The sequence below is a fragment of the Accipiter gentilis genome, chromosome 12, assembly GCF_929443795.1.
Source record: "Accipiter gentilis chromosome 12, bAccGen1.1, whole genome shotgun sequence".
NCBI classification, from domain to species: Eukaryota; Metazoa; Chordata; class Aves; order Accipitriformes; family Accipitridae; genus Astur; species Astur gentilis.
In genome coordinates this window covers 15389068-15414088 of record NC_064891.1, presented here as the reverse complement: position 1 = coordinate 15414088, position 25021 = coordinate 15389068, and the positions used below count along the sequence as shown (strand labels likewise).

The window sequence follows — 25021 nt, the reverse complement described above, 5'->3', positions numbered from 1 at the left end:
GCTTTTTTTTCAAAAGGCTCAAACAGTTGCATCAACTTATATAAATGTATTTTATAGCCTATTTTAGACTAAAATGGGTTAGAAGCAGTTGTACAACTTTACAGCAATTTGTTCTGATCACTTATATTTACACCATTATTATTTTGGGGATAGTCTCCAATTATTTCTGCTGATTCCAATGCAGCTGTGCCCATTTTAGTCATGTGAAAAAGCCAAATATTTACAAGCAATGATAAAATAATAAAATGTGATGGCGCTGAGGCTGACCCAAGCTTCCCAAGGCAACAAAGTATTTTCTACTGAATCCAGGGGCTCTTATTCTTTTACAGTATACAAAAAAAAAAAAAAAAAAAAAAAAAAAAAATTACTTGAGTTTTTAAAAGAATTGCCACCCCCTCCAAGCCCACCAGAACCTTATAAATTCTCTTTGTCTTTGTTCTCAGACCTGATCCACTCCAGATTGTGGATTATTGCTTTCATCTTCTGCAGGACCTTCATTACAATGGTCAGGTCCTCCACTGTTTCTCGTAGGGCTCGGCTTACGCGTCATTAAGGAAGAGTCACCAAATAGGGTCCTTTTGCTTGCTGGAGTAGTTACTGATTTGGAAGTGTTTTGTAGCTTGCTTAGGATGGGTGAGGTGGTCAAGCTCTCCAGTTTGTCACATGTTGCAGGAAGGAACCAGTCAGCACAAGATAAAGGTGGAATGGAAGGAGAATCTAGCCTTTCCTCTATGCCGGCATCTATTCCTTCCAGTTGAAGTATAGTGGCTTTGACCTGATCTACATATATACAGTCTGGTCCTGGATTTCCAATAGCTTTTGATGCACAGCCTCCTGCCTCTAGCAGGACACAGAGCATAAAGTGTCTCTGTAAACATGGAGGAAGCAACATTAGCCTTTGGTTTAATAAACAGTATGTGCTGTATTATATTTACGTCTCGTATGATACTTGGGCAAAATACAGCACTATCTATAACACTCCTTCCTCATCTCCAGAGGAGTTACTTATTTTTTTCTAATCAAATCATGTTCAAGGAGTTCTTTCTGTTATCATGTTATTTAGATTAATGATGCAAGCGTAAAAGCTATCATTTCCAAACTCATTAGTTGTTTGCTTTAAAAAAAGTCCACATTTAAAAAACCCCCACAAACACATTTCTGAAATGAGCTGTCTGAAAATACAAGATCATGAAAGTAAAAACATTTTCAATCAAAGTGAAAAGGCATAAAACCAGCAAGAATTTATACTTAAACTTGCAAGCTTTACAAATGTATAAATAAAGCTACTCTCTGAGAAATTCTATCCCATGAAACAACTATAATACAAATATTTTGTAAAATTACTATAAAATGCATGGAAAGTGTTACCTTACTGAACAGCAGACAACACACAACAGCAAAACAGAGCATCAGAAAACAGGCATACAGCAAATGTTAACTTACCAAGCCAACTATCAGTAAAAAGTATCTTGCTTCAGGTTCCCTGTATCCTGTAAAACTTGAAACTTCACACGGCTGGATATGATGATGTGGAAATACTTCCCGCCATATCACTAACTGACCAATCTTCTGCTCTGCTGCCAAGGGTAACAGACAATAGTGCCGACAATATAAACCTATATCAATAAGATCTTCCTTTGGCAAGTGATTACCAATCAAGTAACCCTTAATTAAACACAGAAAAGGAAGCATATTCAGTTAGAAATACAACACCACCACTCATCACTTAAGAGTACTTTTCATATAGAGATATCCATGCTCCACATGCATTGAGATTGTAAGCTTTCTGGCCAGAGACTGTCTTTTTGATATACAGTTCTACACCAGATAACACTGAGCTTTTGCATCACGCCTGAAGAATCAAAATACTGAAATATAAACAAATTAAAAACATCAGGATATATGCACGTTATCAAAGTCAAACTGGGAAATGCATGGCTTTAACAGCTTGCAAAACAGCTACAGAGTTAAGGTGCTTTAATTCTCATTTAATTCTCTCTCCAAAAACACTGAGCTTCCATCGGAATTAATAAAATTTCCAGAAAAGATACATAGTACAACACTTTTCTAGCACTAAGGGCATAACAGTTAAAATGGTGTCATGGTAGATACTCCGCAGTTCCATTTGTGCTAATAGTTTAGTCTCGTAACACTACCAGCATAAATCATAGAATCATAGAATCATTTAGGTTGGAAAAGACCCTCAAGATCATTGAGTCCAACCATTAACCCACTAAACCATGTCTTGAAGTGCCTTGTCTATGCGCTTTTTGAACACCTCCAGGGATGGTGACCCAACCACTTCCCTGGGCAGCCTATTCCAATGTCTGACAACCCTCTCAGTAAAGAAATTTTCCTAATATCCAACCTAAACCTCCCCTGCCGCAACTTGAGGCCATTTCCTCTCCTCCTGTCTCCAGCCACCTGACAGAAGAGACCAGCACCCACCTCGCTACAACCTCCTTTCAGGCAGTTGTAGAGAGCGATCAGGTCTCCCCCTCAGCCTCCTTTTCTCCAGACTAAACAACCCCAGTTCCCTCAGCCGCACATTACAAGTCTTGTGCTCCAGACCCTTCACCAACTTGGTTGCCCTTCTCTGGACATGCTCCAGCACCTCAATGTCTTTCCTGTAGTGAGGGGCCCAAAACTGAACACAGGACTCGAGGTGCGGCCTCACCAGTGCCAAGTACAGGGGCACGATCACCTCCCTGCTCCTGCTGGCCATGTTATTTCTGATACAGGCCAGGATGCCGTTGGCCTTCTTGGCCACCTGGGCACACTGCTGGCTCCTATTCAGCTGGCTGTTGACCAACACCTCCAGGTCTTTCTTTGCCAGGCAGCTTTCCAGCCACTCTTCCCCAGGCCTGTAACGCTGCATGGGGTTGTTGTGACCCAAGTGCAGGACCCGGCACTTGGCCTTGTTGAACCTCATACAATTGGCCTCGGCCCATCGATCCAGCCTGTCCAGATCCCGCTGTAGAGCCTGCCTACCCGCGAGCAGATCAACCCTCCCTCCCAGCTTGGTGTCATCTGCAGACTTACTGAGGGTGCACTCAATCCCCTCATCCAGATCATTGATAAAGATATTAAACAGAACTGGCCCCAGTACTGAGCCCTGGGGAACACCACTTGTGACCCCCCACCAACTAGATTTAACTCCATTCACCACAACTCTCTGGGCTCGTCCATCCAGCCAGTTTTCTACCCAGCAAAGAGTACGCTTGTCTAAGCCATGAGACGCCAGCTTCTCAAGCAGTATGCCACGAGAGACAGTGTCAAAGGCCTTACTGAAGTCCAGGCAGACAAAAAGAAAAATTGCATGACAAAAATCCTTAAAATGTAAGTTTCATTAAAACAAAGGCTGTTATCTTTCTCTTTATACTGTTGAATACACACATTTTCTACATATAATAAAGATACATAAATTTACAAATGAGGCCAAAGTGAAAAAAGCTGTCAATTCAATTTCTCAAGTCTTTGCTTTAAAGACAAATTAAAGATAGATCACCTGTTATCTTTATTAAAAAAAGGCAATGAACAAAGAAATTCCTATTAGAATATCATACAGTCTCACTTGAATTGACTCTTTTTACTTTCTTATTACTGTCTCTCTCCAATCCTTGGTTCATACAGCACAAAATTCCCATGAGACAATTTCAAACAAGTATTTTGTCCTTACTGATCATGTAGTAGACACCACTTCCTGACATCTATTTTTTCTGTTAGGGTGTTTAGAGTTTTAGGTCTGTTACTAGAAATACACATTTAAAGCAATCATACATTTTTAAAATATTTTTAAGTTTCTGAAAAGAGTTACTCCATGACTGGGTTAGATTTCCAGATGCATTTTCCTAATCTTTAGGCCTTAATCACTAATACTACCTTGTAGAAGAGACAAGAGCCCATAATCATATATAATCTTCTCATGTCGTAATAATCTTCGGACTGTGGGGAAAAAAGCATGGTATAATTTTTAATTCAGAATTTTTATTTTGTTTACCAAAGTACAAATGAACTAATTCCAGTCAATTGTAACCAGTATCTTCTTCAATACTTTCATTTTTGACTACTTCTTATTATCAGTACGGCTCTTAATACTGAACAGTTAAGTAAAATACCAAGTTTTTAGCCTCTATTATTGATTTTCATGTCACTGATTTTCTCTAACAATTTTCAGCTCAAAATAACAGATTTCCTATTTAGTTCTTATTTGTCCATAAACTTTTTGTTAGGATATGCTAATCCTCAGAGTTCTTAACAGCAAAGTGGATGAAGCATAACTATTGACACCAGAGGCCCTCCTAGAGTAAAACTTCCAAGTCAAAGCATTTTTTCCCCAGTATATGACATTTTACCCAAAATACACCCATTCCTTGATCTTTTAATCTAGATGCCCAGTGCTCTCAGATTAGTAACACTATCTTTAGGTGGATATAGTGTATTTTAAATTAAGTGGGTGCAATCAATTTTGATGCAATAAACTACACCTTATAAACAATGCTTTCTGTAAATAATCATCCACGTTGTTTAGTACAGCGATTCTTTTTTTGTATTCTTTTGCAAGATGGACTGCATGTCTGCCTACCTTGCATTTTAGGTTTTAAGAATCATTAAGTATCTTTTGAGATTATGTATGTCCCAAATTATTATGCTAAATATGTGATCAAACAAGTTATCTTTATGCTCAATTATAATATACCTATAAAGAATATAATTTTACAATAACTTTTCTGGAACATGAGTTTGAGAAAGCTCTTTCATTAGGAAGTAAAACTGAAATTTCAATATGTTTACACCTCACTGTCCTATACAGCACAGTAAAGAGCATGCACAGCAAGTGGTGCTTAAGTAAATTGCCTTCTTCTCTTTTAACAGTATTAAAAGTATGCATAACTTGTAATTGTGTTCTGTAAACTGGAAAATCAAGTTCTCGGTGCTCCAAAGAAGTTTCGAGGTTTATTCACAATTGCTTGGGAAGGAGAGAGTTATCTCTACAAAAATAGAAATATAACAAGAATCAGCTCTTTGAAATTAAGAGTGTCCTTGTAGGTATCCCAGGGACTTAAATTATAGTAAATCATGGGTTTTCAGTGACTAATCCTATAGGATTATAATACAGTTATAATGTTAACCATGGACAGAAATTCAGGATAAACAGAATGGGCAAAATTGAGCTATCTTAAAACAAGAATAATTGAGTATACCTTTGCTTTGACTCCCACTTGATTAAAAAAAGTGGATGAGTTTGGAATTAGTGCTTTTTTAAACTACTGAATATGACACCACGGCAAAGAGATACTGTACAATGCAAACAACAAAAATAAAATGTTTACCAGCTCTGCAAAGTCAGCTGCTTCCAGATCACTCAGTGCTGTGTCAATTTCCATCTGAAATATTTATACAGTGCATTTTAACAGAGATTTCCAACACATTAACTTACAATAATAGCATAGTTGGCTCCATCTTGCTGGTCTCAGAAGATTAGGTTTCACAAGTACAAAGTGAATGGATAAAAATTTGCACATACTTTTCAGTAGTAACATCAAATATCAAGAACACCCCAATTCATCAGATTAAAGAAAAATCCTTCTTAATTGCTGTGGTTTTCCCTCTTCTTTGAAACTGTAAAATGTCTCTGCTTGTGTGCCTGCTGAACCCACTGTTCGGTATGAAGGAGACGTCACTCTTACTTTCAGCATGCTTTGAAACATGAGGTCTAGAGACGAGCCCTTGAAGGCTAGAGACAACTCTGAAATCTGGCAAGCTATTGTATCCAGCTGAGTTATTAGAAAAATCTTTTTTCACAATGGATTTAGTTTTTGTCTCTATGGAAATTGCCAAAACTTTCTCACACATTATCTTTGTTCTACTGAAACCGCTTTAAGCTTGCTTGTTTCTCTAACTACAGGAGCTGTTGGTTAATAGAAGTTTTACTAGAAATACTTTCCTTTAAAGAACATGATACTAGCCACTGAAGTTCACAACATAAACGTGCTACTTAATGAAAAGAACCTAAACCCCATCATTACAAACTTCTTGGGCTGTATTAACAGGCTGCCTCTAATTGAAATACAGCCAGTTTTTCAGAGAAATTCAGTGAGGCTCTTGGCAGTCAACAACTAACCAGTCTCTCAGCTTTTCCCCAGTTAAAATTTAAATGGCTTTCTGCCCAACAAAGAACTGACATTTTTAGTTTTATATTCCTTATGGAATATAAATATCTTCACCAAAACTTAACTGGAAATTTCATCTTCTACAACAACAAAATTTTTCTGGAAAATGTGGATGATCTCGGACAATTTTGGACAATGATGTCTGTATCATAAATATCAACCACGTTGTTATCTAAATCCCTTTAAAACCTACAATTCTACAAGAAAGAAACAACTTGCAAGCTGAACTAGGGAACAAAGCATAATATAGAGTCTTTCTACAGAAACTTGAGAGGAAAAAAAAGAAAAAATGCATGGAGGATAAAAAAAATTGACCACCAAATAGTACAAGAAATGAAAGTCTGCATTTCCTGCATAGGAAAAAAATGTGTGACAACAGTTAGAGGTGCACTAAATTGCATTTTAAACATATATTAGGTTGCTGACTGACCATAGTCTACAACTATGTGTTGCATAAACATTTGATTTCCTTCAGTTATGGAGCATGGATTTTACAAGCAAATAGATGGACATGTTACAGGACTATGTGCGCACCTCCACATTTTTCACCTGGATAGTAGATTTAGCTCTGGAGTCATGATGTGAAAGAAACTTTTCGGAGACACTCTAAATATGTACTTCTGTATCTAAAACATACATAACAGGGTGTTCATACATATGTACTATAAAAGCAGAAGTCTGACTAAAATCGTCGCAAACACAGCAGCCTCAAGCACAATTAGCAAAAATGTATCTAGACATGTACTACCAGGCAAGGTGGAGAGAACTAAATCATTATCAGTCTGCTACTAAAGATAGAGGGGAAGACATTTCATATCATGGATAAAAGAGAGAGAAGGCCACACCAGCCAACAAAAGTCTTGTCGGTAACCAATAGCACTGACCAATGCATAGCTTGCAATAATGACCATGGCAACTTCTATTACTGCATAGTGGCAAACCTGAAATATTTCTGCAAACCTTGTCAATAGTAAAGTTGAAAGACTTACCACTTCATCCCTTCCCCTCCAAACATGCTTTTATGAAGATTGTACATGAGGTCTTACTAAACATAAAAATCAGAAAACCAGGAAAGTCCTAGTTAATATTATCTTCAAATAAAGACCTGTCGTGGTTTAACCCCAGCCAGCAACTAAGCACCACACAGCCGCTCACTCGCTCCCCCCCACCCCCCCTCACCCCCAGTGGGATGGGGGAGAAAATCTGGAAAAGAAGTAAAACTCATGGGTTGAGATAAGAACGGTTTAATAGAACAGAAGAAACTAATAATGATAACACTAATAAAATGACAACACTAGTAATAAAAGGATTGGAATGTACAAATGATGCACAGGGCAATAGCTCACCACCCGCCGACCGACACCCCGCCCGTCCCCGAGCAGCAATTCCCTGCCCCCACTTCCCAGTTCCTAAACTGGATGGGACGTCCCATGGTATGGAATACACCATGGAATACACCGTTGGCCAGTTTGGGTCAGGTGCCCTGGTTGTGTCCTGTGCCAACTTCTTGTGCCCCTCCAGCTGGCCAGGAGAAGCTGAAAAATCCCTGACTTTAGACTAAACACTACTGAGCAACAACTGAAAACATCAGTGTTACAAACTTTCTTGCATACTGAACTCAAAACATAGCACAGTACCAGCTACTAGGAAACCAGCTACTAGGAAGACAGTTAACTCTATCCCAGCTGAAACCAGGTCAGACCTCATAAATTAAAGAGTATGCAACTGCAGAAGTAAGGTCATTTTGAAAACCCAGACTTGGTCCTTTTGCAGACCCATCCTGAGAAGCACTTTCAATTTTCCGCTGTACAGCCTCTTTACTTTCAGTGAGTACAATGTTAATTTCTTTTGTTGCTGCTGATGAAATAAGTTTGGAAAATGGCATTTATGGTCAGCTCAGATTAGAATCATTGTCTAATAATTAAAACTAGCCTTAACTATGTTATCTACAACCTTACAAATATTTTGGGTCTATCCATGAAAGAAAACTCTCAGTTTAAAACTTCCCAGCTGTTTCATTTGCATTAAATCACAGCAAGCATTTTTAACACTTGTTAAAAAACAAACTCTACCATGACAAGACTAACATATTCTAAACATTATTCCATCTTAACGAATTATTGTTTTTCCTATGAAACTTTGTAAAAACTGCCATTCACATACTGATTCAAGTATGGTATGCAAACAATCCTTCACATGATATGGAAAATATCTTCCTAATTGTGGACGTGAAAATATTTAAAAACCACAAAGGCAAAAATGAATCCTAGATTCATTAATGTTCAAGAGGATGGAAAATTAAAACGTGGTGAATCTTTCTTTCACCCACTTTAGGCCCTGAAGTGAAATGACCTATATATCTAAGGAGTCCACTGTGCCTTACTACAATGCCTAATATCTAACACTTCTTGAATGAAGAACGATATATAAAATATTACCAAACTGCAATTTACATATATGCACTGTATGGAAAATTACCTTCTCAAATGGAATCATAGCTATTTGAGTTTTTATAGTATATGTCAAACGATTGCTCTAAATAGAAAGAGAGGTCCAATTTTACAATATGTTCATTAAAGGCCAGCAGATTTAAATAGTAATTTAGCTACTTAGTCATATGTTTAGTTCCTTGAATGAGACTGCATTTCATTAAATATCTACAGCGTAGATATTCTCTATTTGAGCTAGTCCATTCACTTCAGTTTCTCTTCGCAGTTAATGCAGATGAAGCCACAGCAGTCCTAAGGCATGACTCCTCTCTAATACTGTAGGTCAACACCTGAAGTCAAGCAGTTGAATTACTGAAGTACGAGATTTTCCCCATTAAATAACAGGAAGAGTTCAGGATCAGCACCTCAACTGTAGTCATTTATATCACAGCTCTAATAGAAGTCAAGATGGATGCTACCCCAAGCTGCTACAAATTCAAGGAAGTGAAGAAGCCTCATCTTGCCTCATTTTTAGCCTTATTTTGCTATGAGGCTAAAAACCCAATTAGGAAAAAAAACCCTCTATAGAATTAAAATAAGAAACATTATTAAAACCTACAAGGGAATAACAACTATTAATACTGATGAGATTACAGAAATTGGAAGGAAGAAAAAGAGCCAGGAGAGAGCCAGGGTACTTCTAGTATCTTCAAGCCCTGCTTAAATTTTTGCTTTAGTGCTTTACAAACTAATTTCTTGTGGATGCTTTATTTATGCAAGTGGACTGTACTGTCTTCCAAAAATAGAGCTTTTCATTTAGGAAGACAGAGAAAATATGAGGCAGGGAGGGTGGGAAGGAGAGCTTTCATCTACTCTGTGCCACACAAAAATCCCAGAAGGTCTTTCTGATGAGAAAATTAAAAGAAATCATTTCATGATCACCATGTCTTGAAAATACACATTGATTTCTGTACTTCCAGTATAACTGAAGATAAAGCAGCATACTGCCCTAGTGAGACTCCGTTATCTACACCTTAACCTACTGTCAAATCAAAACATGTTTTAGCAATGCTTTACATGGAACACATAACCCTTAGGCAGTAATGCTAAATCACTTTATAACAAACTGTAACATAAAACCAGAAAAAAATTGGAAGGTACAAGCCCTTTGAAGGAGTAAGGGAAGTCTTCTGGTTTGTTTCTAAACTAATGCATAGACAGTTGTGTTATTAAAGAATATATTTGACACCATAAGTAACAAAAAATACCCACAGGGGCTTAAAAAAAAAAAAAGACTGAAATAGGATCTGGATACAAAACAGAAAAAAAAAAAATCGCATGAGAAAAAAAAATTTCTGAGGAACTTTCTGTACATAAGACACAATTATCAGCTTTTGTCCTAAATGTAATTTCATAGAAGTTTTCCCCTACGTTCTCCGAGGATTGTATCCTGGTCACTTTGCAGAACTTACTACATTGATAAAACGTATTATAATAAGCTTGTCCACAAACTACTGTACAACACGGCTAGGACCTGCTTATCTATGCAGAACCAAACTATGCTGGAACTGTGTTATAGAATCTTCCAACCAGTAAGACAAAGTTTTTCTAGTTGCAACCCCTGTTGCAGACTTTGTTTTGCATAATTCAATCTGAATTCAATTTTCGTTTTGTGTAATTCAAATGAATATGAAATTCCAAATAATACCATAAATTTCTGAATAAATAAAATAAGTTTTGGTCTTACAACTCCGCTGCTGAAATCTCCTTGGGATTGTTTTCTCTTGTACGAAAATTGTTACAATTGTTTCAAATTGGAGAAGCATCACCTTTATGCATTTTGGGCTAATAACATCAGTTCTATAGTATATAAAAAAAACACTTCAGAGAAGACTTTGCAGGGATTATGCATCACATATAAAATCTATTTTTTCTATTTAAAAAATATTACTTTACTAATAATTATCCCAATGATCCCTATTTTAACTTCTTCAAGTTACAAAAATGAGGTTTAAGACTGAAAGCTATAATGCCATTTACTGTGATCTAGCTTTTCTCTTACTTCTGCTTAAAGCACAACTCGATTTCAAATTGGGAGGCAACCAGACAGTGAAATGGTGCAGAAAAGCTGTACCTGTATGGTGTCAAACAAATGATGTATAGATATTTTGGTTCTGCAACAGCCCTTTATAACTCTCCTAAATTACAAGTTATACATGGGCTTCTGGAGTAATATTTTCTACCTGGAAAAATACTGAAATGGTCAAAATCAAACATAAAGCTACATACCAGGGGCTGCTTTCCCTACTGCATTTGCTAGTTGTTAGAGATGTGTTTGTGCGTGTGTATACATATGTATTTTAAATAAAATTTAATTCCTTTGTCATCATGTTCTGTTCTTAGGTAACTCTGAAATCACCTAACTACACTCATAATAGCGATCTGTTTCCTGTGGGAATGATTGTGCAGTGCCAAACTTCAATAAAGGATCCTGTGGGAAAACAGGTGGTCTGGGATGGGCAAAGCACTTGTGTAAATTACACAACAAGAGCAGAAGATACCTGCATCAATCTTCTGGCCTCTCATATACAAGTTCTTCTAGAGAGATCTGAAAATGACATTACCTTGATTTCCTGAGGCAATGTCAGCCAGCGCAAGCCTGGGAGATTGTCTAAGAACAATGCACTGCAGGTATCATAGTGTTGAGCACTGGGACTGGCATTTGACTTGAGTCTTGCAGGCTGAAGTGCACGCTGGAAGAACAGGTTGAAAAAATGATCCAGACGAGAAACATTTTCCACCTGGCAAAAAGCACTGAACAAACATGAACTCCAAGTTAGAATAACACAGAGAAACTTGTAGCTTGCTTATATAACCTTCTGTGCTATAGAAATCTCTTTACAGCATGATACTACATTTGGATATTTTTTTTTTTTTTTAACGTTCACTTTAAACATGAAAAAACCCACTAAGCTAATATCCAGGCAGTACCTACAAACAAAGTAAAAAATAAAGCAGTATAGTATTATAGTAGATGTCTTAGAGCAACTTAAGATGAGACAATGATCAGCTTCATCCTTTTGGAAATCAAGATTATTCTTTTTCTTTCTCTATGGCACACACATTTTAACCCTGAATTGAGTGCAAGCATATGAATAGCCTACCTTGGCAATTTTATTTAGGTTACAGTCAGAGAGAAAATTTTCTGGGTGATTTCCAAATGCAGAGGAAGACAGTCACTCTGCCAAATAAAGTTGGGAAGTCTGGAGTGTTTATTAAAAATATAACACTGATTCAGAAGTACGTTTTACAGACAGTGCTTTAACACAAAGCATAACATTTGCAGAGTGCTGTTGACATCCACAGTGACTTAGATTATGTGAATAATTTAACCTAATCAACGACAAAACTTTCTGAAGTAACAAAGACTGTTTAAAAAGAGTCTTACTAGCATTAAGACTGAAAAAGACAAGAAGAACAGAATTCTGGTTTTTTGTGCAAGTATAAAAGAATATGCAAAGAAATTCTACGTAAACATTAAAATTAGTGCTACTGTCTTTTTCAATGATAATCAATGAAAAATTCGCGACTGAAAAGAAAATACTTTTGAAAGAACTCACCTATCTAAAGAACTGTACATAAATTTCAAGGTCCTGACAACATCTTCAATCATGTTCCTCAGCTGAGGAAGTGGCACACTAAAAAATAAAAATTCAAACGTACAGCTATATTTATAACATCTTCACTATGAATAAGCATAGGCATCTTCTGAAGAGCTCTGTTCTTAACTAGCGATACAGTACAAACAAAAAATTCTTCATCGGACTGTATGAGAGATTTACTTTGAGTGACTTGCCCGTGATGACACAGACAGTAGTAAAGCTGGGGGTTGAGGGGTGGGGGGAGCAGGGAAGAAGTCCTCCTAGAACAGATAAATATGTAGTATTACTGCTGTTATTCAGCAGTCTCTAATCAGGACTTGACTTTACCAAACTCTAAAAATTACTGTTTTCTAGCCTACACATATTTCTGAGATCTAAAGAGACCTTACTCCCTTTAGCGGAAATGAAAAAGAAACTGTACCAATGGATATATAAAAGATGCGAACAAAGTCCATCAAAGAAGTGAAAGCACAGAAACTAGTTAACGACTACATTGTAAGCCCTCTCTTTCTTGCTTTTTTGATAGAAGAGTACAATTTGAGGACACCTAACAGGAAAACAAATAAAATTAAAAGGAAAACAAAGCTTTTTATTTGAAACTCACTTTTCTTCAGGAAGGCCAATTACAAGCAACTTGTCAGATTCTTTCCAGTAAACAACTTGAACCAGTTTTCCGCATAAGAAAAGGGAGGAACTAGAAAAATTAAACCAGAAGTACTTCTGTTAACACTATGAAGTCATAAAAGACCACCATTACAAGCCAGAATGATTTATATGTGTTTTATATGCAAAATCTTATGATCATGTATAATCACATGCATGCAACTGGGCTAGGTAATGATATTAATTATTACAGAACTCAAAGACTCTCCGATTTCCCTTCCAAACAGATCACACCAGTAGTAAAAAAGTTTTCCAGTACACAAATATAAAGGATGAACAACTGCTACTGAAGCGCCACAGTCATCTTCCGAGTGATTCAGATACTTTTTAAAGGTCTTTCTGCCTAGCTTTTATCACAATCAACTTAGAAAATGAATGCCATTTCAGATCACAGTGAGGTAACCGGAGGTATTAATGAAGGTTCTCAACACAGTCACTCACAAAATCATTTAAAAAGACTCCACACATGTTTTGAAAACAAGCCCAGGAGGTATTTGAACTTATTACCGGAGTGATAAATATAAGCTTGAACTCTCATGCTATCTCCCTGTATAGAGAATTGCTCTACATAGCTCAGCAATCCCAGAAAAACACAGAGAACTCATCTGAGCCATACAGTGGATTAGAATATGAAACAGAATTAGACCCAATGTTCTAATTTGCAGTTAACCCTACATTACACACCAGATGATCAGATTAAATGTACTGGTTGCTGCTAAAACCAAGATCTGCAAGTATCTCAAACACTGAATTCATAGCAAAACTCCACCTTTCTTACTATCACCTTAGAAATTTTACCTAACAAGATAACACTGCTGCAAAGTGGAAAAAAGGTAACTTTTAAACTTTAAAGATTAAAGAAGTTAATTTTTAGGCTATGGCTCCAAGATTAACTTGCTTCACTGACTCATTCATACTGTAAAAGTGACGGTACTAAATAAAACAATAGTGTCATTTCATTAGTTAAGAAATACCTTAGTATTTTTGCAGGTTTTATCCTTCATGTAACCAAAAGTGCTTTCCAAACAAAAAAAGTTATATATTTATAATGCAATTACCTACAAAGAAATAAACATCTCCACCCCAAAAGATCCACAATACATGTGCAGACACAATAATCATAATTTACTCTTCTGACAGAAAAAGCTTCATAGCAGAGCTGGGGATTATCTATTATATTTTTTTCAAGAGATGAGACAGTCCACAGAGACCAGCAGAATTGCCTTTATATTTTTAGAACTCAAAAATGGGAAATTGCAAACCTTACAGGAAAGGCGAATCTACATTATCATGGATTTCTGTGTTGTTATTCTGATGATACCATTGGTATAGATCATCAAATAGCGGATTGATTTGTCTTTTGGATGTGTTTGAAAATGTCAAAAAATGCTTCTATACAGGAGAATTTCCATTAATAATGCATAAGCATTTAAGAGGTGTTAACATACTTCAGTGCTAATTAATGTGGTATTGCATTAAAATACTGGTATATGCAAAAGATCAAAATCCTGTGTTTGATACCTGCTGCTAAAGGAGTCAATCCACATCCCTATTGATCACTAAATCAGTAACATGACTTTTAGTAATTTATTAACTAGAAAGTTATAAGCATGGTTAAAGCACAGTGTTAAAACTTCTTACTCAAAATAGCAGGATACCAACAAGTCTGACTGATTAAAAAAAAAAAAAAAAAACAAATATAAGCAAAAGTCAACTTACCAGTATTAATTTTCTGGTAAGCAAAAATATACAAAAGCACTTCAAGAAACTCCTTTTAAGGAAAAATTTATCAGTGGAAAACCCAACTTAAATACATTAAACAGGCTTTTTGCCTTTTGAGGAATTCCTTATTATTGCCAATGCTGTTCACTACTGCACTACTGCTTGCGCTCTGTATCCTTGGCCCTGAAATCCCACATACATTTGGCTTTTTTAAACCCATCCATATCTTGTGTCTGACACACAAGGCACTGATGTGCAGAAGAGAATCTTGCCTAAGACCCCCAGGAGATGTAAACTCTTATACTGATTATCAATGGGAAGAAGTGTGAAACTGAAAAGTGATACCTGCTATCTCACTTTTAGTTATTCCATCAGAAAATCATCTACCTTTAAATATTCAATAATCTATTGACATATCTTTGCCCCCCCCACACCACTCCAAAAACCCAGGAGTCACTTTTATTAGACTTTTTACTAGAGTCCTGATCTGTGGATACAAAAATCTTTCAGGTGTTGCAAGTTGAATGTGAAATAAAATTAATTGAAAAGTAGCAGGCACTCATGAATTTAACTGAATTACATTTAATCTTCTAAAAATTTTTTAAAATTTTGATTGAAGCTGTTGTAGAATTTCCAGTCTGCCATAGTATAGTGCCACAGAACCCCAATTTAGATAAGGATGTTTTAAGAGATCTAAGAAGGGATCTAAAAACAATTTCACTGAACTAAAAATCCTAATCATTGCCACCCATGACAAAGAAATTCCCCCAAATCAAGGTACATCCAGGCTGAGCAGTCCAACTTCAGGCATGCTGTTCTAGTTAAAACATCACTGCCTAATAGGTAGAGTCACTCGTTTCGTCTAGAACTTGATGCATGACCCATGTGTGTTTTTCTGTGCACACGTGTATAAAGTAATACAAGTAGTAATACATGACATTTCAAATACTTTTACCTGATAATCTGGGTACCAGTAACACTTTCCAGTATGTCAGATAGTGTGAGAAATATTCCTCTCACACTTTTCAGTTTTTGGGATGCTTCTGATATGGGGTACTGATAAAGAATTTCTTGCTGTGAAGAAAGTTAGCTGTTAGTTAAGCAAAGCAAAACCAAAAACAAAATCACAAAAAAAATCCCGCAGAAAACAAGATAAATTTTTTTCCTGGCATCAATTTTTTTTTAAACATGAAAGCTTTTATCATATACTTTCACATGATATCAAAACAAGCAGTGGTCTGCATGAGCATACTGGAAAGTTCTAAAATGCACATGAATGTTTCTGACAGTTTTAACTTTTCTATAAAATAGAAAACTAGGACTTATTTAGAATTATTTTATGGAGAATTGTTTTGTGACAATTTTTCTTTTTCTAACCAGTTCTTTAAAATACATTTTTTTATGTAAGCATTTTAAAAAATTTTCTCTTAATTAGTTCAGCAGCCATAAAAATATAGTAGTAAGCAAACATATGATTCTCATTTATTGCTTTCTGCCAAACCATGATGGGCCAGAAATAATGTATGTAATATTAAGCATAAACAACGCAAAGTGTACAGTAAATTATCTTTTTGCACAAACAAAAGAAACACAGAAATTATTAACTTTCCTATTTACGTCACTAAGCACATCCAGGCAGTGCGAATACCCGTTAGAATATTTTCCTTCATCAAGATTAAAAGAATGTAAAGAAGGACCTGGCAAACTCTTCATTCTTACCCAATTTAATTAGCCCTATTTTCAAATACTCATTAGTGACAAGGACTTTTTTTTCTTGAATCAACTCCTCAGCTGGAAAAAAACCTTGGCATTTTCTAATTACAGCACTACAAAGGGCTAGAAAGAGCCTTTTTTCCTCCTCACTATGAACTGGGGCCTTTACACAAAATTCATTTGAGAATTATCTGTACACTCTCCCAGGGAAAGAAAAGACAACTGTAACAAAAGGTCATAGCTGTATTATATATATATATAAAAATGAGTTAGCAAGGTTCAGCACATACCACCATACATGATAGTTGTCTTCAAAGCAAGGTGAAAGTTCACAGGCCAATGACAATGGAATTAATAAATGAGAAGTAACTCATTTCTTAAAAACTGTAAGCCCTCCCTCAACCCCAAAACCCCAAACCTGGACAGTCTATCTAAACTAATGGCTTATCAAACAGCTTCCCTTATTTATTCTACTAATTTCTCAAACAGAGCCTAAATAACATTTAAAAAAAAAATTTAGTGCAGTCTTGACAACCTAAAAAATGGCTAAAAGAAATTGTGTCAAAATGGTGCTGACCAGCTAAAAACTATAATCTTCAAGCAGTGCACTGACAATGGAGGCTTTAAGTTGCATCTTACATAAGATTAAAAAAGAAACAGTAGATGAAAGACAACTATGAATTCTTAAAGATTAGTTCAGAAATTATAAAATCAGGGAGAAATGCTACAGGAAGTACAAGCCAGTGTCTGTATGAACCAAGCTACTGTAACAGCTAGTCAGTACTACCGACTTTGCAAGTGTGCTAAACACATGCTTCCAGTAACACTATCATGCAAGAGGACCGTGAACATTATTCCTTTTAAGACATGGTATTGCCAAAATCGGTTCAAACACATAAAGATGTCATAGTTGCATGCTGGTACAAATAACGTATAATTGTTATACCTACCTTGAACTGAAACATAAAAAAGACAAGATCAACCTTACTCACTGAAACCACTATCATATGGGAGACTCCCCACAGGCATGCACACATCCTCAATGATTTCTAATACTACTTTCCTTTATAGTTGAGTAGATCGAGCTTACAAGTCTTAGAGCTCATTAATTCTATTTTTGGGTGCCAAAAGCTCACAAGTGGAAGAATTACTTACTAGTTCTAGTTGCCATTGTTTACATGGATGTGATCTGCATACCATGCCTCCTTTGGATACGGGTAAAGCAGCTTAGTAAAGGATCATTATATTTTTATGTGCAATATGGCATAGGTGTACAATAACTTCACTGCTAATCTGAAATATTACTGTAAACTAAATCTGGAACTGAACATCTACAGGATAAATGTCGCTTGCTGCTCACCAAATGAAACTAAAGACAAATGCCTTGAAGAAGGCAGCATTCTTTTGTTAGGAAGCATTAGAAAGAGCTTGATTACACCAGCAAAGCATCTCTCGACATTAGAGACTATTTGGGGCTGCCTAACTGCCAAGACTTCTCAGGAAACAAGTCCTCCATGGTATGAAGGGTGAACAAGTACATTACAATGCCTCTTTTACTTCTACTCAATATTCAGGGTTAATCCTGTTTCTTGGGAGAACGTAAAGAAAAAATGGGGCAAGAAAGCAGTACTCCATTTACTCTGAATCGCAGGACTTGCAATTAGGCATTTGTATATCTACTCACCTACCAACAGTGGAGCCAGAGGCCCGGTGGTTTTTTTGGTTTTGTTTTTGGTGTTTTTAAATATTTCATAAAGGTTATGTGACCAGGAAAACACTAGTCTCTAAGTCTACAGCAATTGTCCATAGTTGTTCTATCCACATAAAATAGCAGTCTTGGACCACAAACTTAGAATTGAAGCAATGAAGAACTATTTGCAATATGCAAGTGAACTTTGATAAAGCATCTTAAGTTTATTTAATTCACAGTTAAATGAGCTCTTTTTATTTTTATTATCGGAAAATACCAAAGCAGAAAAATAGTGCAATTATCATATGTTTTAATGGAAGCAGTCTCCAGGTGGGAAAAAAGAGCACAAAATTACCTTGCCTAGTTGCAACGCTATTAAAAAAAAAATAAGATACACTTGTATAAACTAATTTCTGCTGAAGGTACCTCCCATAAAAAAAATGTAGTCTCGTAAGCGGGATTGGAAAGAACTGCAAACCAAAGCTTACAGTGTTAGTATCTTGCTGTAATATGCAATGAAGCATACATTACCTTAAAAATATTACATTAAGAGTGTGATTTATATTGCAAAGTTGAGTACTCCAGAGTTACGAAGTACTGGATTTATGGTTGCCTAATAGGCCTTAATTATACATACTCATCTGTCCATCTTGTCCTCTGCACAAGACAGGCATCTTTCAGAAGAAACGTAATACTTAAGACAATATCATGCTGCGTACATACAAAAGGGCTGAATTCAGGTTGCACAATTAGCCATAAATCTGCCATTTCCCAGCTTTCCACACTTGCCTCTGCAAACTTCACAACGTTTTTTACACTACATTATTCTACCATGTAATTTTCTAGGGTTCTCCTCCCCAGCCCTGCCTCTAGAAAATAAAATTAAACTCCATTATGTGTAGTTGTAATACTTTTTCTCTATTACACATCACCAAAAGAGCAATACAGACTTCTATCAGTTGAAAAACAGTATCAAAAAAATAAAGACATCTCAGAGAAGGGATGTAGCACTGACTGCATCCAAGGGTTAATTTCAGGGGAGAGAGAGCAAAACGTCTTTCTTCTGCTCCCCACTCCATCACTCTCCTGCCATGCAGTCCCTGGGGACTGGCAAAACTTGTGCTTCATTTGATGTCTCCACATCACAGATAATATGAGATCACTGGGGCACTATGCTAAATCTAAGGAAAATTTGCAGAAGGGGAGAAGAGTCTGTTTCCAACGTCAGTTCCTAAAAAGTCCACTTTGTCCACTTGTCATTTTCAGATCAGGCAAAAGGCCAAGCTCGGCTCTCCACACTGTTCTGTGTCCCAGCGTTCTGGGCGGAGTATTTGTAGCTATGGCTACATCATGAACAACATCTACACAAACTTATAATGGGTTATACGTACACTGGCAAAATTTTTCTGAAGAACACAAAAAGGAAAGAGATGTGAAAGGAAGCTTCACAGACAAAGGAGAAGTACTTCAGTAGCTCAAAAATGCTGCCCAAACAAGAACCAACAAAGTTGATTGCAAACAGCAGACATGCAAGAGTCCTGTAAGAAAAGGCACATTAGCATTTCAAAACAGGAGGAGCTAGACAGATTACGTATGTGGACTGCCAACCGATCCTGTTGGAGACAAATTTTTTGACTAGGCAGATTGCATAGTTCAAGTGTGAGAGGCATATTGAAAACATCACAGAGAGCATCTGAGAGACAATAACGAACTTCTGAATTTATCTCTGCTTTGTCTGTTAACACCTCTGTTAACACCTCTAGCCTACTCTTTAGGTAAAGACATTCAGCAGTGCTGAAGTCATTTAAAGTCCAATTAGAGTTTGTCAACAGTGATGATAACTTTTCCCTGGAATTTCAGGCCTTATTTCTGTCAAACTGGACGTTTTAGAGACTAGTCAAAATGATTAGCAAGATTTTTTAATCCCCCCTTTTTTTTTTTAACATCAAAAGGCATAGCAGTTGCTACCTTTCATCTTCAGATTTACTTAGCCACATACCTCATCCTTAGACGTTTCAGAGTCCAGTTTCAGTGTGAGGAACATCACAATATGAGGCACATCTTGTATAGCCTGTTGAAGGTCTGTACTATCTTCTCCCCACAAGAGCCGAACCAGATTGTTCATACTTGACTGTGCCCGTTTATACCCTTGCTGAGAAGTTCCTTCAGGCTCAAATATTGATGTTTCAAATGTAAGTTTAACCTATTAAGATAATTAATTATTGTGAAAATGAGGCTGTACTTACAATCTAGTATCAGATGAAATAGATGCAGTTTGAGCCCTTGAAGAGATTAAGTTTTCTTAGCTTTACTGACAAAGATGTAAGCATTCAAAAATTCCTGTTGTTTCAAGAAAACCAATTATATATTCAGCATTACATAACCATCTATTATTAAGGACAAAGCCAGCTATTACATGCTCTATGAACCATGTGAATAAGCATGTGGTTTGGTGTGTTTTCGTACTTAATTCTTATGGTTTTGAGAATGGAAAAATATACTTACTGCTCTGGGTTTGAACACAAAACCTATTACCATGCTCTTGAAACACACACAATATTTGAGTTATTTCAAAATGTCAGCACTTTCCTAAGTATATATCCTCAAGGCTCTTCCATGAGCATTTCTCTGCTATTTTGAGTGCACTGACAGGTACATTTGCACAGGAAAATCAATTTACATTAGATTGCAAAAGTCTCTTAATTTGTAATACTCAGCAATTCTTTCAATCTGCCAACATTTTCACTATGTTAACTTTCTCCTTTTTTTAAGCTGTGAAGTCAGCAAATAAAGAGTTTTGTTGCTGCATTTAACAATTGTACACAACCAGCAAGAAGCATAAAAATTGTTTACATCACTTGCTGCGCTGTGTCTTTGGAAGAAGAAAAAAAAACAGAAAGCACAAACAGAGCATTCTCTCTTAAAAAATAACTTAAAGGTTAGATCATCAAGCTCACTTTGTCAAAAAAATTACATGATGTTTACTGTTCTTTATTTCCCAAATAAAGTAAAAACCAGGAATTTTAGTATAAATGCGCATTTCCTGGCTCACAAGCAACACGAAATCCAATGAACACTTCATCATAAGTATGAAAGAAGGATATGTGAGAAATACCTAGCTCTTGACTGAGCATAAAATTGTAATTTCCAAGGAGAATAAATTGATTTCTTTTCTTGGACGATACATAAAATTGTAATTTCCAAGGAGAATAAATTGATTTATTTTCTTGGACAATACCTTAGTTTTCATCATTGTTCAAAGTGACTGAAAATATATCTATTCGGACTAAGTAGAGGCACACTCAGTTCCCTCTTGCATGTGTTTTTATTAAGATTGTTTGTCTGCCGTAAAGTATCCTTAACATGCCTATTGACTGGGAAGTTCTAAACATAATACATCACACCAAATCCTGCTTCTCTTTAAGGTTAGTGACAGTTTAGGCTAATGATTGAGGCAACAAAAAAGGTTTATATTTTCCCAGTTGCAAGTACTTTGAAAAGCCCAAGCAGAGCTGATTTATACATTTAAATATAGATAATTTACATTTTTGTAATTGTGTATGTGTACACTCATACTTAAAGAGAGGAGTGCCAGCAAGAAATAATGATGCTTTAAAACACTCACTGCCTGTCAAACTAGATCAGAGAGAAGCACCATCATCAGTTCTTCCAGCTCCAACATTTATGTCACTGGCTGCCCCCTTCCCATTCCACTCCAGTACCTCCCAACACTTCCCATTAATCCTTTCTCCTCCCATTTTGGCTGCTATCAGCTTTTTTCTCCTTTCCCATTCTCTGGAACAGCACCGCACTCAATCCTGCTCTCCTGCCATGTGCTACCACTTTCTTTTCTGACAGTAACTCATCCCTCGCTCTCTCCTCATCATTTCAGTTTCAATTCATTACACTGCATATTAACAGGACTCGAGGAGCAGAAACATCGAGCTAAAGCAGCAGTGGCTTTTTAAGACCCAGTAACTTGATCATTCGCAGTTTTATAGATTCAAGTTTTCTCCTCTGGCGTTCTGTGACTCAGTTCTCTTTCTTCATCACGCCATCTGCATGTATTTCAGAGGATTTTCCTCATACCCCGTTTAACTTCTTGCAGATTTCCTCAAGACTCAATAGTTATTTCTCTTAACTTCTACTACATCTTGTCTGTGGACACTTATTCATGACACTTAGGCTACAGCCTCTACCCTAATGACACACAGATGGAATTCTTGCTGCAGTCTATCTTGTAGTCTCTCAATTTTAAAAAAACCAAACTCTGTTTGTCTTGTCTTAAAGACATAACCACATGGCCCTCCAAGCAAGAGCTCAAAATAAACAGGGCTGAACAGAACTTTAACTGTCCCTCCTCCTTTAGGCATCCAAGCTGCCTCCCATATCGCTGTGGGCAATACCACACAGCTCAGATGTGAAGTCACTGTATTTTGAGAAAAATCTCTCTCCACACTTTGACTACAAGTGCCTTTACAAATCTTCTAGATTCAAGCTAACAGCTTGAAACATGAATTTTTCTGTTCCTCTCTACTTTTGTCCAAGTTCTAATCTATTTCCTACCTTAAAAAAAAAAAAAATCTGTGAAAAAGACCATCTAGTCTGGAAAATGCTGTAATAGAAAATGACCAAGAGACTACATATCTACATACGCTAAAAACTAATTTTCTTTTTTGTGGAGGAGAAATGAATCTTTGTCCTGAGCAGTGCACAGGATCTGATTAAATATGTGACTAATGAATTACCCTTTTGTAAATACGGACTATGAAATCTTTCACAACTTTGATTCCATTTCTCCTAAGAAAATCCATTCAATGCACAGCAGAAAACAGAAAAGGAAATGAAATGAAGAATGGAAAAAGCACAGAAAATATTAGTATTCCACTCTATAAATATATAGCATGCACACATTTGCAATACTTAGAACAGTTCTCAAAAAGAATTTAATCAAACTGCAAGAAGGCAGTGATGAAGGTGACAGTAACAGCAAACTATGAGGTACATTGATGGGGATTTTCCCGCTTAGGGAAGATGTGATAAAAGTGGAAGATGACAGAGCTCTCCAAAGTCATGGAATGATACAAAGAATAAGACACGGACAGTTAACTACTCCTCACTTAATTAACTATTCCGCATTTAATTAGATCACATTTTGAAAACCAACAAAAATGAGTGTAACACAAACCAGTTATGTAAATCACTGCTACAGGATGCTGTGGAGGTCAAAGAAATTTTAAGAACTAGATTAAAAAAAGATACAAACCTGTAAGTGATTCAACAAGTCCTCAACTATTGACTGCTGGAAGCTGGATAAGTATGATGGGAAGGTCACTCTGTATTTAATTTGTTTCTTAATACCCTTTAGTAAACATTTGTCAGTGTAAGAAACAGAAAATGTAGCTGTTATACCATTGGTCTGACCCAGAAAGGCACAGTTTCTGTTTATCTGCAAGAAAGCTGTATGTCTTAGAATATGGATTTGATTATAGACAGAGCTGGTGGCATTGCCTGCCTCTTAAGACTGCCTGCCATTTCCTGTTTTAAGTATCTGTTTTCCATGTGCTTATGGTTTGCACAACTAACTCAAATTTTCAGGCTGAAATTTCTGATTCTGAACGTCTGCCTCAGGCTGAATATTTTTGGAAAGTTTCGGGTAAAATGGTTCTGCAACTTCCAAGTATCAGGATAAGGAAAACTACATTCTTTTAGCCTATCTTCCCCTTCCTATGCTGTCTTTGTCTTGTGGTCCTAGGAAACGGCAGCTATTTTGATTACAGAAATGTAAAATTATATAGACTGTGGAATGTAACTTTCTCATACTATCTCAAGCATTGATTGAGGGGTATGCTTTGGCCTGTCACATTCAGTGACTGCTACAGAACTTCTAAACGAGATATCCAATGCTTTAATCAGAATCGTGACTTTATCTTATTAGGTGACATGCAAGCACCCAAACAGAAACAGTTGAGTCATTAAAAAAAAACAAAAAACAACAAACAAAAAAAACCCAAAGACTCATATAGCATTTGGACTTCTGTTGCTCAATAAATACACTAAACTAGCCCTTACATGCCTAGAAGCTACTTTGCCTAAACTGAGGTATGGAAAACAAAAATATGAAAATATAATGAGATATGTTATGCCACATGCTGCAACTAAGAGAATCTAGGTAGTTAGTTTTTGAAATTACTTCCAGTAATTTTTAACACTGAACCCAGAAGGGCAGTGACTTCTTTTATGTAAATACCTTATAGACTACAGTAAAATGGTTTTAAACTGCATCTTTTTTGATGTTTTGTAACATACAATGAATGAGAATATATTAACAATTTTGCTTGTGTAAGAGCTGTCTTTATTACTAAATCTCAGAAACAACAACCCTCTGTTTCTTCAGCAGCATGAGCACAGTGTTCTACACTGCAAAAAAATTGAGAACTCTGTATTTAAATTCTCCACTGGTCTATTTCAGCAATCACTCTTCTGGCTTGACTCAAACTGCACAGTAAAAATGGAATAATTGCACTTTAATAAAAGGTTTTGGAAAGCCAACATGACAAACAGTTACACATTTCAAGTAATCGCTGCCTACTTGACAGATTTACTGACAATGTAAACATTAACGTTGCATTAAAAGTAACTAGTATGTACAGGGTTGCGTTGCATTTTAGCAACAAGTAATATGTATACTCTAATCTAGCAAGGATACAATTAAATAAGCTGCATAATCTCTGCTTTTTTAATCATTCTGTATTTAACAACAGTTACAGCAACTCCGTATTTGGTCAAAGACAGGCAAGACAAGGTTTTTCTACCATGGAGCTCTGCCAATACCTGACCACAACTCTGGTAGCTTAGGCAAGCTTCATACTGTCAAATATCTTGGAAAGCTTCCTAAACTGACATACTAGTACTCAATCTTACTGCAGTTGTAGATGTAGTTCTACAGGCACTTACACTACATAAGTT

General features: G+C 36.4%; 1 protein-coding gene across 3 annotated transcripts in view; it reads right to left on the bottom strand.

Annotated features, from left to right (window-relative positions):
- INTU (inturned planar cell polarity protein) overlaps positions 1-25021 on the bottom strand; it is a 57940-nt gene that overhangs the window by 8330 nt on the left and 24589 nt on the right. For all 3 annotated transcript variants that reach the window (XR_007507839.1, XM_049815392.1, XM_049815390.1), the window contains exons 4-12: positions 20052-20255; positions 15605-15723; positions 12869-12958; positions 12223-12300; positions 11227-11416; positions 5334-5387; positions 3883-3945; positions 1444-1665; positions 446-868 (exon numbers count right to left, since the gene is read on the bottom strand). Coding sequence is in view for 2 of the 3 variants with exons in the window: in XM_049815392.1 (XP_049671349.1) it covers positions 446-868; positions 1444-1665; positions 3883-3945; positions 5334-5387; positions 11227-11416; positions 12223-12300; positions 12869-12958; positions 15605-15723; positions 20052-20255 (1443 nt within the window). In the remaining variant the exon portion in view is untranslated. The remainder of the gene's footprint in view (positions 1-445; positions 869-1443; positions 1666-3882; positions 3946-5333; positions 5388-11226; positions 11417-12222; positions 12301-12868; positions 12959-15604; positions 15724-20051; positions 20256-25021) is intronic.